This window comes from Pristiophorus japonicus, chromosome 3, assembly GCF_044704955.1.
Source record: "Pristiophorus japonicus isolate sPriJap1 chromosome 3, sPriJap1.hap1, whole genome shotgun sequence".
Lineage (NCBI taxonomy): Eukaryota > Metazoa > Chordata > Chondrichthyes > Pristiophoridae > Pristiophorus > Pristiophorus japonicus.
Genome location: NC_091979.1, coordinates 260103554 through 260120879, shown reverse-complemented (window position 1 = coordinate 260120879; position 17326 = coordinate 260103554). Strand labels below are relative to the sequence as shown.

The 17326-nt window shown below is 43.6% G+C and overlaps 1 protein-coding gene across 2 annotated transcripts in view; it reads left to right on the top strand.

Moving 5' to 3' along the window:
- atrnl1b (attractin-like 1b) overlaps positions 1–17326 on the top strand; it is a 1062984-nt gene that overhangs the window by 461597 nt on the left and 584061 nt on the right. For both annotated transcript variants that reach the window (XM_070876576.1, XM_070876575.1), the window contains exon 22: positions 5418–5512. In XM_070876576.1, coding sequence (XP_070732677.1) covers positions 5418–5512 — 95 coding nt within the window. The remainder of the gene's footprint in view (positions 1–5417; positions 5513–17326) is intronic.

Below are 17326 nucleotides of genomic sequence, written 5' to 3'. Positions count from 1 at the left end.
CTATAGCTCTCCCACTCTTTTTCCCACCTTTCTGTGCGGCAGAGCCACCCACGGTGCCATGAACCTGGCTGCTGGTGCCTTCCCCTGGTAAGTCATCACCCCCGACAGTATCCAAAACGGTATATCTGTTTTGGAGGGAGATGACCGCTGGAGACTCCTGCACTATCTTCCTGCTCTTGCCTTGTCTCTTGGTCACAAATTCACTATCTGTCCTAACCCTTATCTGCGGTGTGACCAACTCACTAAATGTGCTATCCACAACATTCTCAGCATCGCGCATGCTCCAGAGTGAGTCCATCCGCAGCTCCAGTGCCGTCATGCGGTCTGTCAGGAGCTGCAGCTGGACACACTTCTCACACACATAGTAGTCAGGGACACTGGAAGCGTCCCTGACTTCCCACATCGCACAGGAGGAGCATGACACGGGTCCGAGCTCTCCTGCCATGACTTAACCCTTAAATTAATTTACTTACTAAAATTTACTTAAACACCAAACAGCTACTTATTGGTTGGCTGCCAATTAAACCAATCTAAAAGTCAGTCTAAAAGAGAGTTATACTTACCAGTCGAACAGCCAACCACTTACCAGCTTGGCTGTGACGTCACCTCTCGATTTCGCACCCCTCTATCTTTGTCTGCAACTGGTTGGGCTGGTCTCTGGGCCTCCGTCTCCTACTTCCGCACTCCTTATCAGCTGCTCTAGTGTCAGCACTGGTAGGAAAAACAAGACAAAACAGCACCTGCCACTTTTGCTTGCCCAAACTCACAACTGTCACTCTATGCTGTTGCACTCTGTGCTCTGCACGAGCTGCCTCTTTTTAGTATTTACATCTAATTATAATTTACATTAGTTAGCTAACTCTTGGATATTTTGGTTATACTTAATTCCTCCTTTAAATTAGTTCGTATTCGTATTGATATTTTGGTGTAAAGTTTATAACTAAAAATAGGTGTGATTTATGCACTGTAAAAAGCATACCTTGATGAGCTGCTATTGTCACATGACTGAAGAGGCTAATTATGGTTTCAAAATACACATCCTAAAAATGAACTATAACTTGCACAAACATTTCAATGAGAATGACATGGTCAGTTATCATGTTTTAATTTGTCTGTATGCATAGAATTGTCAGCCAGGCACAAGGAAGCCATCTTTAGAATAGTGTTTTGATTTGTATGCCATTGCAACATAAGTGAATTATTATCCATTTGAAATTGCAAATTTTGGTTAAAATTGAAGTTTCACCTTTATTTGCAAACAAGTTTTATTTTAGTATCATGCTAATACTTTTCCTTTCATTTGGTACACTTTTGCCTTGATTTTCCCTTTGTCTTGCCCTGTCAGCTGCTTAGCATTCACACATTCTCCTGTGCAGAGGAGGATGGTCTGGAATATGGCATCTCCGTGACCATTGCCAATGGCATCCCATGAGCTGGAAAATGTATTATTTTAACTTCACCCATTGACTCCATTTGGCTTTGAACTTCATCCAACTGATTCAAGTTTGAGGCTCGGAGGGTAGATAAAGGGACGCACGACTGTTTAAATTAAATTGAGCTATGCTGAACTGCTCGAGTTGTTGAGGGCACACTATTGAAAGAAAACAATTTCATGTTTAAATGTTGCAGCACGTGTCAATATGCTTGCCTACCCCTTTATTGGTTGTACATTTTGGAATTATTAATGTTGGCACAACTTACTTCCAATCGCAAATACAAAGTAAAATAATTTATTCTGCAAATGCCACTATATTAGTTGCGTCATAGGATCAATATGGGTTAATTAAACCTGTACTTTAACATTGGAAATCATAGATTGATCTAGGCAAATTAATTCAGCAAAGAAAAGGTGCCTAGGGTATTTCAGCTTAATCTGTAATTTAAATTTATTTTTTGTCTTCTCTTTGCTATTGATTTTTGAATGCTAAATAAAATGTAATAGTTTAATTGTAAAATCGATTCTGCAGTGTATATATACATACATGCAATGAGTTATAAGATTTTTACGTTCATTCATTATTTCCTACATACTGTGCAAGAAAAATAAACCAGTGAAAACTCAGAAATGCCAACCCCTTTTGCAATTGATCTCCATATAACTTTCTATTTCTGTGAACTACAAGAATATCCCATTGGTTGACTACTTTCACTTCTCTTTCTTATCCCACAATACAGGTCAGTAAAGAATGCTGGGTCTCGATTTATGCTTTCTGACGAGTTTCTTCAAGTTGGAGAACTGTTGCCTTCATTATCATCCATTTGCCTACCCCCTTTATTGCCAGTTGTAAGAGGAAAATTTGGCATTCGGGGTACCAGTGGGACAAGGGTTAAAGTGCTGGTTCCTGCACCGACCCATAAGGAGGTAAAAGGCCTCTCTTTGGCCTTGTACATTCCAGTACCAAGGCTCCAGAAGTTATCAATTCAATAATATTCCGACAGGATACGATGTGAGAACCTAAACAGATATTGATAAGACCTTGCGAAGAGGCTCAAGGCAGACTCACGGGCATCAAGGAGAAGCAACAAATTCTGACCTAATGAAGTCATTCTAGTCACGGCCTAAGGTGGTCACGAGGGTCTTGGCCTGTCCATCCAAAGTAGCACTAATAAGGTAGTCCAATTAGAGAAGTAGTACTGATAAGGTAGTCCAATTAGAGATCGAGGGAGGCCTTACCAGGGAACGGAGGGGTTTTTGAAATGTATAAAAGTTGTATGATTTTGCTGTTCGGGGAGCATCTCCGCTCTCAGGCGGCTGTGATGAGAGGTATTCCCGGACATTTGTAATAAAGATCGTTATACCTTGCCATCCGTCTCTGTCTGCTAACTCCAGGGGCTGTTACGCTGGTTGGGCCGAGCGTCGACCCTTTATTTCAGAGGGTCCACTCGTGGGAGGAGAAGCCTTCCCATTTTCCCCTTACACCAGTCATTCCTTTTTGCACGGCCATCCACTGCCTCTCACTACCGTACATTTCCCCTGTCCCTGTGCCATCCACCCCATCCCCCCAATCCCATGCAATCCATTTTGCCCTGTCTGCTCCGACACGAGTCTGGTGGTTACTACACTGGCCAGATTCTTATCCTCTTACTGTGTGTTCAGTGCGAACAGCCAAACTTGTTGCTTCTGTTATTGTACAGACAGTGTGCAAATCCCAGCCATTACTGTTGGGAGTATGTTCAGTGGAGGAGTGTGACCTGTCCAGTGCACGAGTCATGAGACTCTGAAAAAGGAAGCAGGAGCTGACTTTTCTCAGCAAACAATGACAAGCTGACTATCAACCTGAAAAACTAATTGTTGGCATGAAAGTTGTGTAGCCTAGAAAATTAGATGCTTCCTTCTCTGCTGTTTAGAAGTGTGTAAAGTGATGGTGGGTGATCACTGAATGCTTCCCATTTACTGTGACTGAGATCTCTGTTTCTACTCCCAATCAGTCCATGGAGCCCTGATAGAAAAGTATCCTGCAGTTCATTCTCTTCAAAAGAACGTTGAATGTTTGTGTTGATTGGGTGTTGAGGCTAAAACTGACTGAAGCAAAGACAGCATCTCCAAGTTGTCATCTTTGCACAAGTATCCGATTGGGTCTTAACTCTGGATTTAGGTTGCAATCACACTAACTGCAGCATTGATGAGAAACTGTTACACACCACACTACCATGAATATACTCTTAAAGTGAAAGTTGCGTCTCTGTTAATACTTCCATAATTTACTATAGACATTGTTTTACAAAACATGAGCCTGAAAATTGCACATTCTCCAGGTGCGTGCGATGTGCACACGAACCTGAAGAGGCCTCACAAATGCCGGTTCTTGCCACGTGATGCGCATGCGCCGAGAAGCGGCTTTTGCGATTTGTCAAAATGTCTTTTAAAAATTTCAATAAATTTTAAATCTGTGAGTTTTTTTTTAAATTGTGTTGTGTTTGTGTTTTGGAGGGTATTCTCATTGATAGTAATGGCAACTCATACAAAAGGAGCTCCCATTTTTATCAATGAGAATATTACAATGTGATTGGTGGTCCAAGTCTACGTGTTCCCAGATAGCGCTTAAGTACCTGGGATGCGTGTGCATCTAGGCCTTGGACTGCAAGTCTACATTGCTCCGGGACTACCAAGTACTTTTGGGGGAAAATCTTTTTTGGTTGGAGGCATTCGCTCGCAGGAAGCATCCGACCGCAATTTTCGGGCCATCACTTTATCTGAAGGCTAATGATCTCTGTAGCTGAAGCTGGATAGAGTACCTTTTTCCATACATGTTGTGTTTCATTGTTTAGAATCTTCATTGCTGTAAAGTAGGCTTTTAAATGTGTAAACTTGTATTAAAATTTATGAACTGAGTTTTAAGATCAGCAATTAACATAATTGTCCTGCTGTTGAATTGATGAACATCTGCTGCAAACAAGTACCTTAAATCAGGATTTTTTACAAACCTCTTTGTAACACAGCCCATTTAATAATTTTAATTTGAACAAGAATAGAAGACGAGGAGCAAAGGTACATTTTAACAATAAAAATAGAAACTGCTGGAAATACTCAGCAGGTCAGCAGCCTCTGTGGAGAGAAAAACAGAGTTTATTTCAGATTTCCAGCATCCACAGTTTTTTGCTTTTGTTTTTAATGTTTTTAATGAATTAAATCTTAAACACATTGGAATGTGTAGAGGAAACGGCATTAATGTACTGACGCATAATGCTCATTAAACATTCAAAAACTGAGGAGCTTTCATGTATGTGCCAGTAATTCTATGAAATGGGAATGAAGAGCAAGTAGGTTGGTGCATTAGATTTCTGTGCTTGGATTGGGTGCTGGAGCCCACTGTTTCAATTTGCATGTAAATAGAAAATATCTCAATTGACCAGAAGAGGCAATGATTTGATCGTTTAGTTTTGTGCTTAACCGAGCCAGGTTCTGTAAGCCATGTTTATGACCAGTGATCATGTAGTTGTATTATTGATCTGTTGATGTCAGTGGCTTTAAAGATCAGAATTGGCCAGATGATGAGACAGAGATTTGTCCATTTAGTTTTGTGCTTGCCTGAGCCAGGTTCATGGCCAGCGACATTGCAGTTGCATTATTGATCTGTCTATGACAGTTGGCTTTATAGATCAGAATTGAGCAGTGTGCGACCATTACTGGTCGTACTGGATGTATTGTTCGCTGGAGAATTTAATGAGTGAATGAAGGAAGTGCTTTTTAAAATTGTCCTTCTCGTGACAGAAATGTTCCTTGTACCACTATCGATTCCATTATTGTATTATGGAATGCCATGTGCCAGCAGGTGAGCTGTCATCAGCTTCCTGTAAATGGAGAGAAAATAATAATTTCTGATCTCAGTTGCCTCTGCAGTGTACAGATGAAGAGAAAATTGCCCTTTCTTAGAATTCAACATTATTTATGGTCTGCTTTTGAATCTTGTCCACAGACAGTCTTTTGATTGACTATCAGTTCACCTTCAGCCTCATCCAGGATGATGACCGCCATTATACAGCTATCAACTTCATGGCTACCCCTGAACAGGTTGGTCTTGTTTGCAGCTTGACAGCTTGTTCTGATCGCTTTCCTTTTATTTCATGCAAACTTTTTTTTTAATGTTTTTTTCTTTCTTCCACTTCACTTTGTGGACCTTAATCATTTGTGTTGCTTGGTACTGACTAAATGTATAGTGAAGGGAAAATCAGTTTGTCCCAAGGTTGTTTACATCCATTCTTTTTCACTGCTATAATTTATTTTCTTATGATTTTAAATGATTTAAGGCGAGCTGGCTTGACCTACCTCCCCTTCCCCAGTTGTAGTCCGTGTCGTCGCTCATTATTTGTTACAAAGAAAATGGTAAGCATAAAAGTAAGTCTACAGTGGTTATTGGGGGGGTCAAGTCTCGGCCTGAGTTGCTCCTATTTTTTTGGAGCAACTGGTTTAGAATGGAGTATCTTAGAAATTGCAATTCTTGGCATTTAGTTTGCTCCAGTTCTAGTCAGTTAGAACAGTTTCAATTTGGAACAGATTTTTTTTTCAAAAGGGGGCGTGTCCGGCCACTTACACCTGTTTTGAAAGTTTAGGCAGTGAAAACTTACTCCAAACTAACTTGGAATGGAGTATGTGCAGATTTTTGTACGCTCAGAAAAACTTTGCCTACACTTTAGAAATCAGGCGTAGGTTACAAATCAGGCGCAGGGAACGTTGGGGTGGAAGGGAAGTAATTCAATTCTACAAGCATTCAACAGTCTTACTTATGCAAATAAAGAGCCATCCTGAATAAAAAATTATAAACAAACCAAATACAAAATATTGAATATTCCTACCTGTGTGAAGCAGCAGCAGCCTTCGAGCTGCGGTGCTTGGCAGGCCTTCCTTCCATGTAGGAGACAGGGGCAGCGTCAGTGACTCGACGGCAGCCCAACAACGGCAGCAAGCAGCCTTCGAGCTGCGGTGCTTCAGGCAGGCCTTCCTTCCATGTCGGAGACAGGGGCGGCGTCAATGGCTCGACGGCAGCTGAAGACACAGCAAGCAGCCTTCGAGCTGCAAGGGAAGCTGAGGCCATTCGACCACGGGATAGGGGCGGCGGCAGTGCCTGACGGCAGCCAAAGACACAGCAAGCGGCCTTCGAGCTACGAGGGAGACTGAGGCCATTAGGCCAGAGAGAGGCAGCCAGATAGCCAGTTTGAAACTTAAATTTACAGAATGGGTGCTGCATTGTCAACACCACGAATTATGCAATGGTTCGCCATCAATTCACTGCATAGGAGAGAATTGATTAGAGCTCACTGCACCAGGAACGTCATAGCCTGCAGGTTGATGGGCAGGAGACCTTACCCACGTCGACAATATCGAGCCAGGCGCTCGTACCTGGACATGAGCGAGGCTGATTGTGTCAAAAGGCTGCGTTTACGCAGAGAAGTTGTCGCTGAGATCTGTGATATGCTGAGAGCAGATTTGCAGCCCAGAAGCAGAACGCCAACTGCCCTGTCTGTTGCAGTGAAGGTAACAGCTGCACTTTCTTTCTATGCCTCGGGATCGTTTCAGGCTACAACTGGAGATGTGTGCGCCATCTCTCAACGTGCAATACATGCCTGCGTTTACCAGGTCACGGCTGCACTGTATGCACGGAGGAATGACTTCATCAATTTCCCAATGACCGCACAAGCGATCCATGAGAGGGCTGTGGGCTTCTTCAGGATTGCCAGCTTCCCAAAGGTACAAGGCTGCATTGATTGTACCCACATAGCCTTGCGAGCACCTGTGGAGGATTCCGAGCAGTACCGGAATAGAAAAGGTTTCCACTTCATCAATGTGCAGCTCGTGTGTGACAACAAGCAGCGCATCATGTCAGTCGATGCGAGATACCCTGGCAGCACCCACGATGCGTTAATCCTACGCGACAGCGTTATATCTGACATGTTTGAGCAGCAGCCAGAAGGGCAGAGCTGGCTACTAGGAGACAAAGGGTATGGCCTGACCATAGAAACATAGAAAATAGGTGCAGGAGTAGGCCATTCGGCCCTTCGAGCCTGCACTGCCATTCAATGAGTTCATGGCTGAACATGCAACTTCAGTACCCCATTCCTGCTTTCTCGCCATACCCCTTGATCCCCCTAGTAGTAAGGACTACATCTCACTCCTTTTTGAATATATTTAGTGAATTGGCCTCAACAACTTTCTGTGGTAGAGAATTTCACAGGTTCACCACTCTCTGGGTGAAGAAGTTTCTCCTCATCTCGGTCCTAAATGGCTTACCCCTTATCCTTAGACTGTGTCCCCTGGTTCTGGACTTCCCCAACATTAATAAGAACATAAGAATTAGGAACAAGAGTAGGCCATCAAGCCACCTGGCTCATGACGCCCCTACACGTGACACGGACAGAAGCTGACCGTCAATACAATATGGCGCATATTGCGACACGCAGCATCATTGAGAGGACCATTGGCATATTGAAACAGCGTTTCTGATGCCTGGACCATTCCAGAGACCACTTGCAATACTCTCCCCAGATTGTTCGCCACTTCACTGTTGTGTGCTGCATGCTCCATAACTTAGCCATCATGAGGTAGAAGGAGCTGGTAGTGGAACCAGAAGACCCACGTGAGGGTCCAGTGCATGATCGTATTACGGAAGAGCAGGATGAGGATGATGACGACGATCAAGAAAGCATGCAAGTGACTGATGCCGGAGCACGAGGTCGGAGGAGGGCCGTCCATCGTGCTCCTTTAACTGTTGCTCGAACCTGCAGCTCATCCGTGAACGCTTCAATTACTGATGCCTGAGGGCTCTGCGACCACAGTTGCGCATGGACATGTTTATTCTTTGCAGTTGTTCCTACCTTGTGTTGTGTTAATGGAAGATGAATCAGTTTTAATGAAAAAATATTTTATTGAAAAGTTAACGTCACTGTAATAAAATATTTGTTGCATCAAACTTTACTTTTTAATATGACTCTTGAAGATCACTTAAAAACTTTAAGATCACTTATAAACTTGTAAAGTTACAAAACTTGCAAAACAATTTCAATTTGAAAAATCTTACACTCTCAAGATCACTTAAACTTCAGGATCACTTTTTAGGTGCAAAATTAAATAAGATACAAAATGTGAGAGCATTTACACTATAAGATCTCTTTAAAAACCCTAAGATCACTTAAAAGTTGTAAAGTTACAAAACTTACAAAACAATTTCAATTTGAAAAACGCTACTACAGCTACATTAAGAACAAGAACAAAAGCAGCAAAGAAAGGCTGCAACCATCTCTCATCCACATCTCAGTGAATGTTCACCTCTTCATGGGGGTTTCATTTGATTGGCTGGGCTGTGTGCCTTTGCAACAGCTACCTCACCCAGGCCTTCCCTGACGACCTGTGCCATCGATTGCACTCCCTCGGACATTCCCTCCCTAAGTTCCCGTGTCATTACTGCTATTTCTCCTGTCAGGACTGTCACCTCTTCACCCACTGCACTGACGCCACCGATGAGTGATCGGGTAAGCTCATTGGTCTCCATACCCAATGCCACAACCTGAGCTGCATCTGTTGCACGCTGCATCTCAGGAGAGCGTGTCTCCTTCTCCTCTGCCTGGGTCTGCCTCGTGGCACCACTACACCGGGAGGCACGGGCACGGACGGTGGGACGCTTGGTGTTCCAGACGGCAGTACTAGAGGGGGAGGCACAGGCTGGGACGGTGGGACACTGTTTTCCAGATGGCAGTACTAGCGAGGGAGGCACGGGCTGGGACGGTGGGACACTCGGTGTTCCAGATGGCAGCACTCGAGTGCGAGCCATGGGCTGGAATGGTGGGTGAATGGGTGTAAACTGCTGCATTACACCAGCAGCACCATTGGGACCCGCAACATTGGAATCAAAATCATGGAAGGTGGAACCAAAACCAATGCTTGGGGTTGAAACTCTGATGCCCCTTAATGGGGGTTCATAAACATTAATTTGGAAGCTCTCCCCTGCAGACATTTCAGTCATCGCTGCCATCATCCAGTCTGGATCGTCCGCATCTGGTTGTACTGGTTCTTGTTCTGTATCTTCAGGATCCTCAGGGTTGGCAACAGCAGCAGCAGCAATCATCATCATGTTCTGCAAAATACATCAGAGCAGTCAAATGTTTCACAGCAAGGGAGGGGGCAGGATGGGTGGCATGAGTACTCTCTCATAGCAGGCCAGGCAGCAGGTTGATTTGAAGGGCCACGATGCATTTTCAGGACTTGCCCTCTTCCTCGTGTGCGGGCCCAGCTTGTGCTGTACTGATTGCTTTTCTCCATGTATGACTCATCATAGCAGCTACCCTCTGTTCCAATTGGGCGTGCCTCCTCCTGTTCAAGTTGCTTCCCTTTTGTTGTGGGCCAATTTCTTCTGCAAAGAGTAAAATATAACTTTTTACAGAGTGCGTCTTTCTGCGGGGTGGGACATACAGATAGTCACGTTACAATTACGATTACATTAAAAATGGAAAATATTACTTACACTAACTACTTGACCAAGGTCGTGCCATTTCTTTTTACATAGGCTTCCAGATCTCATGGTATGCACCACTGCGCAGTAATCTTCTGCAACTTGGTTCCAGCGTTTCTTTTCTTTAGGTGGCACTTTTATGCGAATCTCTGTTGCTGGTATCTAGCCCCTGGCATCTTTGCTCAATGACGTTGACTAATATCTCCACTTCCTCATGCAAGAAATTCTTTATTCTTGGTGGACATTGTTCCATTGCTGTATTGAATTGACACTCTTATTTTTCAAAACACACAGTCCTTATTTTGCATGCACCTATGCAGCACCTGTTCTCGAAGTTTAGCAGTGAATAGCAGCACTCACTGATTTCAGCAGGTGATTTCTTCAACAGTGCTGCTAAAAGCACTCCTTCATTCGCCAAAAAATCACCAAAATTCAATCCCAAGCCTTTCCATGGGTTCAACAGACAAATGAACACTTTTCTTTAAGTCCTTTTAAAAATGGCCGAGTGCCAATGTTTATGGGTACTGCGCGTGCTGTAACGCGCATGCGCAAGGCTGCCGGCACAACGTTGTCTCATTTAAATTAGCCCCTTGTAGAATCGGCGCGACTCTGTGGCTCCGCCCCCCGCCCCCCCCCCCCCGCTGTGTGCACGCCGCGCCGAGCTCCTAGGGACCTGCAGGGAGCCGGAGAATCTGGAGGTATTTTTCTGACGCACTTTTAGGTGCGAAAAACGGGCGTCCAGATCGGAGCTGCGCTGTTCTAGGCACGGCCCGAAACTTCACCCCCATATCTCTAAGTAGTACAGATGAGGCTTATGTGTAGTGAATTGGATAAGGTAAGCCGAAAGGGATCTCTCTTGAAATGGGTCATTTTTCATAACCTTTCTTGAATTACAGTCATATAACTGCACATAATTATAAAATGTGATAAACATTTTTCAGTTTGTACAAAGAAGACTGGATTAAGAAATAATTACGAGTCTGTAATATCTGTAATTCTACTTAAGACTACTGAGTACTTCAGTATATTTTAAATTAAGTTTTGGAGTTGCTATCTGGTAGAAAATGGGTGCATGTTCTGAAAGTTTCAATGAACAGCCAATACTCGTGAATAAATATGAAAGGCTCACAAAGATGAAAACTCTGGTCTCCAGACCAGGTAGCGAACTGCAGCATCCTGATAACAAATATTGTTAGGATTAAATCCTGCATTTTTATAATGTATCTGGATTGCACCATTAACTTTAAAGTAGTTGTCCAAATTAATTTCGGCCAGGCAATTATAACCATTAATGAGATGTCCTATGGGGTCAGCAAAATCAAAGTTGAGGAAACTGATATAAAGGATTGCTCTTCATGTGAAATTAAGGAATTTCAAATTGAAAACTTGCTGCAAAATGTCAAGGCCATTATAAAAAATCCAAGGTTTCAAGGTATGCTTATGCAAGTCTATCCTATTTTCTATGCTCCTGTCTTTCTCAAGGAACTCATTTTCTGCAGTTAGCACAATTGTTAGGTCAATTATACCCCTGTTTTGCAAGACAATTTCTGATCTGTTTTGATCCAAAAATGGTTGGATAACTCTAGTCAGATTTCCAAGCGATATGAGGTCATTTAATTGTAGTACTTCCTCACTGCAAGTGTTTCACAGTGGATGTGGAATATTTTAGCAATCCATTGCACCTCTTGGAAGCTTTCAAAACTTGATTTTGAGTATTTTTAATTACAAGAAGAGACCAGATGCTTCTTAACATGTAACCTGTCAGCAAACAAAACTTGTGCACGCATTAGTTCTCTTGTTCCTGGCAGTGTGTGATGCTGGATATTTTTTATAGACAACTTTGGGGATTTTGTAGTGAGAATGTCAGTCCTGACTCTCATTGGTCTCCTGTTTTGAAGCTAAATAGTGGAAATGCATGCATAGTAAAGTTAACCAGATACTGGCTATGCAGATTTAAAATTACTTAAAATTGCTGGATCAAGGGACAGGATCTGTGAAAACTTAATTAAAATGCTCACTTGCATTTTAGTTGATTCATGGAAAACGAAACCCTGACTCCCATTGCGAGGAATAAATTTGTGGATAATGGAAGTACAGATCTTTGAGGCTCCGCTATGTTGAACTATTTTCAGTATTACTGTTTTTCAGCATAGTGAATATGATTTTTCACCTTCCATATTATTTGAGTTTATAATTCCATCTCTTTCCAAAACATACAACAAAACCAATAGAGCAATACAAAATTAGAAACATTTTTCTAATATTTTAGTTTAAATTATTTTATACTTGCGAAAATGCTGTTATCGGCTACTTTTCAACACTCAAAAGCCACAAACTTGGAATGAATAGAATGTAATCTCTGTGATCTCCTCCAGCCCCACAATCCCCGGTCCCCCCGAGATGTCTGCGCTCCACTAATTCTGCCCGCTTGAGCATCCCTGATTACAATCGTTCAACTATTGGTGCTGTGCCTTCAGCTAATTAGGCCCTTATTCTGGAATTCTGTCCCTAAACCTCTCCGCCTCTCTCCACCTCCTTTAAGACGCTCCTTAAAACCTACCTCTTTGGCCAAGCTTTTGATCATCTGCCGTAATTTCTCCTTATGCGGCTCGGTGTCAAATGTTTGTTATCTGTGAAGTGCCTTGGGATGTTTTACTATGTTAAAGGCGCTATATAAATATAATGTATATTAATTTTCTCCAGTGGAAGGTGGATTTTTGTTTCACCTAAATTAAAATGTTTAAGAGTGCATATGAGAGATAATGTAATGTTGAATTTGCTTATTTAATTTTGTTGTATCTCAAGTATGCATAGTAACAGGCAGAAATGTATTTATAAAATTCTGCCTGGAAGAGTTGTGCCATGATGTTAACAGGCAAACCATAGCATTCTCTCGGTGTGGTGCATGCCCCAACAATGTTGATCAGGTGATTTGCTTGAAATTCCATGTAATGACTGAGTTCCAGCAAAAACAGTGTCAAAGGGTGCACCTTGGTCAAATAATATTAGATGCTTCATTGCTTGAAACTTGTCAGACATTTTCATATTAATAAACAATATTGAAACAAAGCAACTCCTTGTGTTCATGGCTAAGATTTATGCTTTAAGAAATCATCACAGTCAAATTCAAAGACGTTGAGAATATGAGCTAGGGCGTCAACAGACAAGCAAGATTTTATCTTGCTTAGTGCATGCTGAAAAGTCACATTTAGAATAGTACGTGTAGCGTTTGGTGTCTTGTCTTCAAAAGCATATCAGTCTATCTGACAGTGTTTTAGGATACTGGAACTTAAAACTCTTGGGCTCCGAAATTGGTGGCCTTACCGCCCGCTGCCGCCGAGTTTTGCCGGCGGTCTCCCCTCTGTGCCAGTTTCCACTCGGGCTGTAGCCGGCGGGAGGGGAGTACCGCCGGGAACCGCCCACTATCGGCCTCTGGCAGCCAAGTCGTGCAAGTGTCCTCCCGCCCGCCGAGCTGCCAGTTTGGTGCGGACGGGAGTTGGCAGCAGGGGGAAGGACCGCTGCGTGGAGGCAGGTCTAACCCCGATGGTAAGTACGCAAACCTGCAAAAAAGGTTAGTGAACATCTTTTAATTTTTTTGCATCATCTTGCCTGTTTGGGCTCCCCTGAAGGCCTTCCGATATTTTTTTTTGGTGATGATTTTCATTTTCAGGTCTTCCACCCTCCCTGGGCCCGACTCCATCCTTGGTGGCAATCACATTTGCTGTTGAGATTGAGAGCTCCCACCTGCTGCCATCCAGATTTATGGTGTAAGCTGTTATTTGGCCCTCAGGTGGTACTGCCACCTCTTTTCGAGGAATCTTTTTAGAAAAGTACTGTCCGGTCTCTCGCTGGTCATTTGGGCGGCACTAGGGCGTGCCTTGGCCTTCACCAATTTCGGGCTCTTGATATTATAAAGGGATGCTGGAAGAGTTTTACATGTTTTAATTGGAAAAGAAAGAAAGGGGTGATGGCCGTGGTCTTCAACATGCAGTAAAAGGCATAGATAACCTCGGACGTCTTGACAATCTGTTAACTGGAGGACGCAGACATAGTTTTGAAAAGCTGCAGTTGAGACTAAAGAATATTTTCCACCATAGTGTTAAATATCTGGAATAGACTTGTATCAAAACCAGTTAATACTACACGGATGAAATCCTTCAAAAAGGAATTTGATGAATATCTGTTTTAGACAGAAATTGAAAATGATGAGGATAGACAAGGAGGGGCAGGGGGTTGGGGGTTTGGTGAAAGACTATATGAAACACTGAGGTTCCACTTCTGTTGGGACACAGTAAGTATCATGCGCAGAACTGGTCAAGCTTGATTAATGTAGATTGAAATGTTACATTGATATTGAGCTTTAGTGGGAATACTTTTAGGGCAAGGAAATGTTTCAGAATGTTGTTCTTGCATAGATGATAATGTTGAGGAGAATCCATGACCGTGTATAATATGCCTGTTTTTTATAAACGTTCCTTGTCTGACCAATTGTACTTCAGCAAATAACCGGTACTTCTGGTCTTGGAATTTTACATAAAAGGACCAACTTATTGATGATTACTTATTGGAAGAGAGTTCCATGGGTAGATGAAGTGTGTGTTGTTTTGCTGCTGGTGTTTCTAACAATGTTTCGATTGACACAGAACTTTAAGGTACAAAAGCTGCAGTAATTATTTTGCGCCCGACGTGGGCACTGCCTCAGGTGTTAGCAAGTCTTGTAATATGGTTTTTGTAATCTTGTAGAGAACTGGTCGCCTCGTCACATATTTTTGATGATGGAGGATGCAACATGAAGTCGACATTGCTCATTCAGTTGGTCACTGTATATGACTTTAGCATATTCTCAATCAAGGAATAAGAGATGCATTTTTTTCAGTAATCTATCAGGCAGGAATGCCCAAACTGTCAAATTTTACAAGTGAAACTGAAATTTATTTAGAATTACCAGTCTTTCATCATTTTTCCACTAGTCTTTGAATACCTATTTGTCCCAGCATAGCTTGGATGCAACTGCAGCGCTCAATATTTGGTGTTGAAAGGAGATTGGATCTCCATATAGAGGAACAGTGAGTGCGCAGCAATGCTGCCTTTTTCAGGAGTCATTCACATAGATAGATGAGCACTGAAGATAACCAGCCATTTGTCTGGCCATATCCAGTTCAGTTTGTAATTACAGGTACCTGTAATTGTTGCAGTATTCAGTGTGTTTTTTTTAATGGGTTTTCCCAATTTGTAGAGGGCATGATGTCAGTTTAAAGAAATCCAGTGTTTGATGACATTCACCAGATTATTAAGTTGAGTTTAGACAAATAAGCTTCGCTGAGGCATTCCTGCTTGATGCGATGTTAATAGTTCATTTATTATGGTTCAGTAGCAGAAGTAGTTCATGTCTCCTCGTTAAAACAAAGGCCCGTGAGAGTAAAATTATGTAATATTGCACAGGGCAGCTGTACTTAATTGGAACACTTTTTTATCCTGTTAAAATGTTTTAATTGTTTGAACTAACTTCAAGCCCATTTCTGTTGGAGAACGGTTTCATGAATCTTTTACAATAGCCAGTGTGAAAGAGTCAGTGAAAATGTATGATTTCTACTGGTATCCACCTGCTCGCCTTTAGAAATACAGATGGAGAGTCCAAAATCCGGAAACCTCGGGACCGAGACCATTCCAGATTTCAGGTATTTCCGGATTTCGGGACGTCTTTCCGACGTGCCAAATCTGGAAATGCCCAGGCGGAAGTAGGTGAGGGGGGGGACAAGGCAGGGGAAGGTTGGGCGAGGAGGGGGGGGGGGAGGTTGGGTGGGTGGGCGGCCGATGTAAGGGGTGGAGGCATTGGCGGTCGAGGTAAGGGGGGGAGGGAGGCGGTGAGGCGGCCAGAGTTCAGGCGGCCGAGGTGGGGGGGGCCAAGGCCTGGGGAGGGTGGGGGGCTGAGGTAAGGGGCGGGGTGGTTAAGATGGGTCTATACACATTGGAGTTCAGAAGAATGAGGTGATCTTATTGAAACATATCCATCATCATCATAGGCAATCCCTCGGAATCGAAGAAGACTTGCTTCCACTCTTAGAATGAGGTGGCTGAACAGTCCAATACGAGTGCCACAGTCCCTGCCACAGGTGGGACATACAGTCGTTGAGGGTAAGGGAGGGTGGGACAGGTTTGCCGCACACTCTTTCTACTGCCTGCGCTTGTTTTCTGCATGCACTCGGTGATGAGACTCGAGGCGCTCAGTGCCCTCCCAGATGCACTTCCTCCACTTAGGGCGATCTTTGGCCAATGATTCCCAGGTGTCAGTGGGGATGTTGCACTTTGTCAGGGAGGCTTTGAGGGTGTCCTTGTAAAATTTCCTCTGACCACCTTTGGCTTGTTTGCCATGAAGGAGTTCCGAGTAAAGCGCTCGCTTTGGGAGTCTCGTGTCTGGCATGCGGACTGTTACGTCTTGAATAAAGAGTCAGACTAGATACTGCAAGCTCAAAGTAAGGTGTGACTGTAGTCCTTTATTACAGATCTGAGTGCCACTCCAGCCTATGAGGCTTCCTTATATACAGGTGCTCCCAAGGGATTGTGGGATCCCTTGGGACTCCAGGGGATAAGCCCACTGGTGGTTAGTCATGGTATTTACAGGTATACATGTATAACACGGACAATGTGGCCTGCCCAGCGGAGCTGATCAAGTGTGGTCAGTGCTTCAATGCTGTGGATGTTGGCCCAGACGAGGACACTAATGTTGGTGCATCTGTCCTCCCAGGGGATTTGTAGGGTCTTGCGGAGGCATCGTTGGTTGTATTTCACCATGAGGTGTCTGCTGTACATGGTCCATGGCTCTGATCCATACAGGAAGGCGGGTATTACTACAGCCCTGTAGACCATGAGCTTGGTAGTAGATTTGAGGGCCTGGTCTTCAAACACTTTTTTCCTCAGGCAGCCGAAGGCTCCACTGGCGCACTGAAGGCGGTATTGAATCTCCTCATCAATGTCTTCTTTTGTTGATCAAAGACTCCCGAAGTATCGGAAATGGTCCACGTTATCCAGGGCTGCGCTGTGGAGCTTGATGATTGGGGGGCAGTGCTGTGCGGCGAGGACAGGCTGGTGGAGGACCTATGTCTTACGGGATGTTTAGCGTAAGGCCCATACTTTCGTACGCTTTAGTAAATACGTCGACTATGTTCTGGAGTTCAGCCTCTGAATATGCGCTAACGCAGGTTTCGTCCGTGTACTGTAGCTCAACGACAGAGGTTGGGGTGGTCTTGGACCTGGCCTGTCGATGGTGTAGGTTAAACAGCTTCCCACTGGTTCTTTGTGTAGTTCTATTCCAGCGGGGAGCTTGTTGACTGTGAGGTGGAGCACGGCAGCGAGGAAGATTGAGAAGAGAGTTGGAGCGATGACGC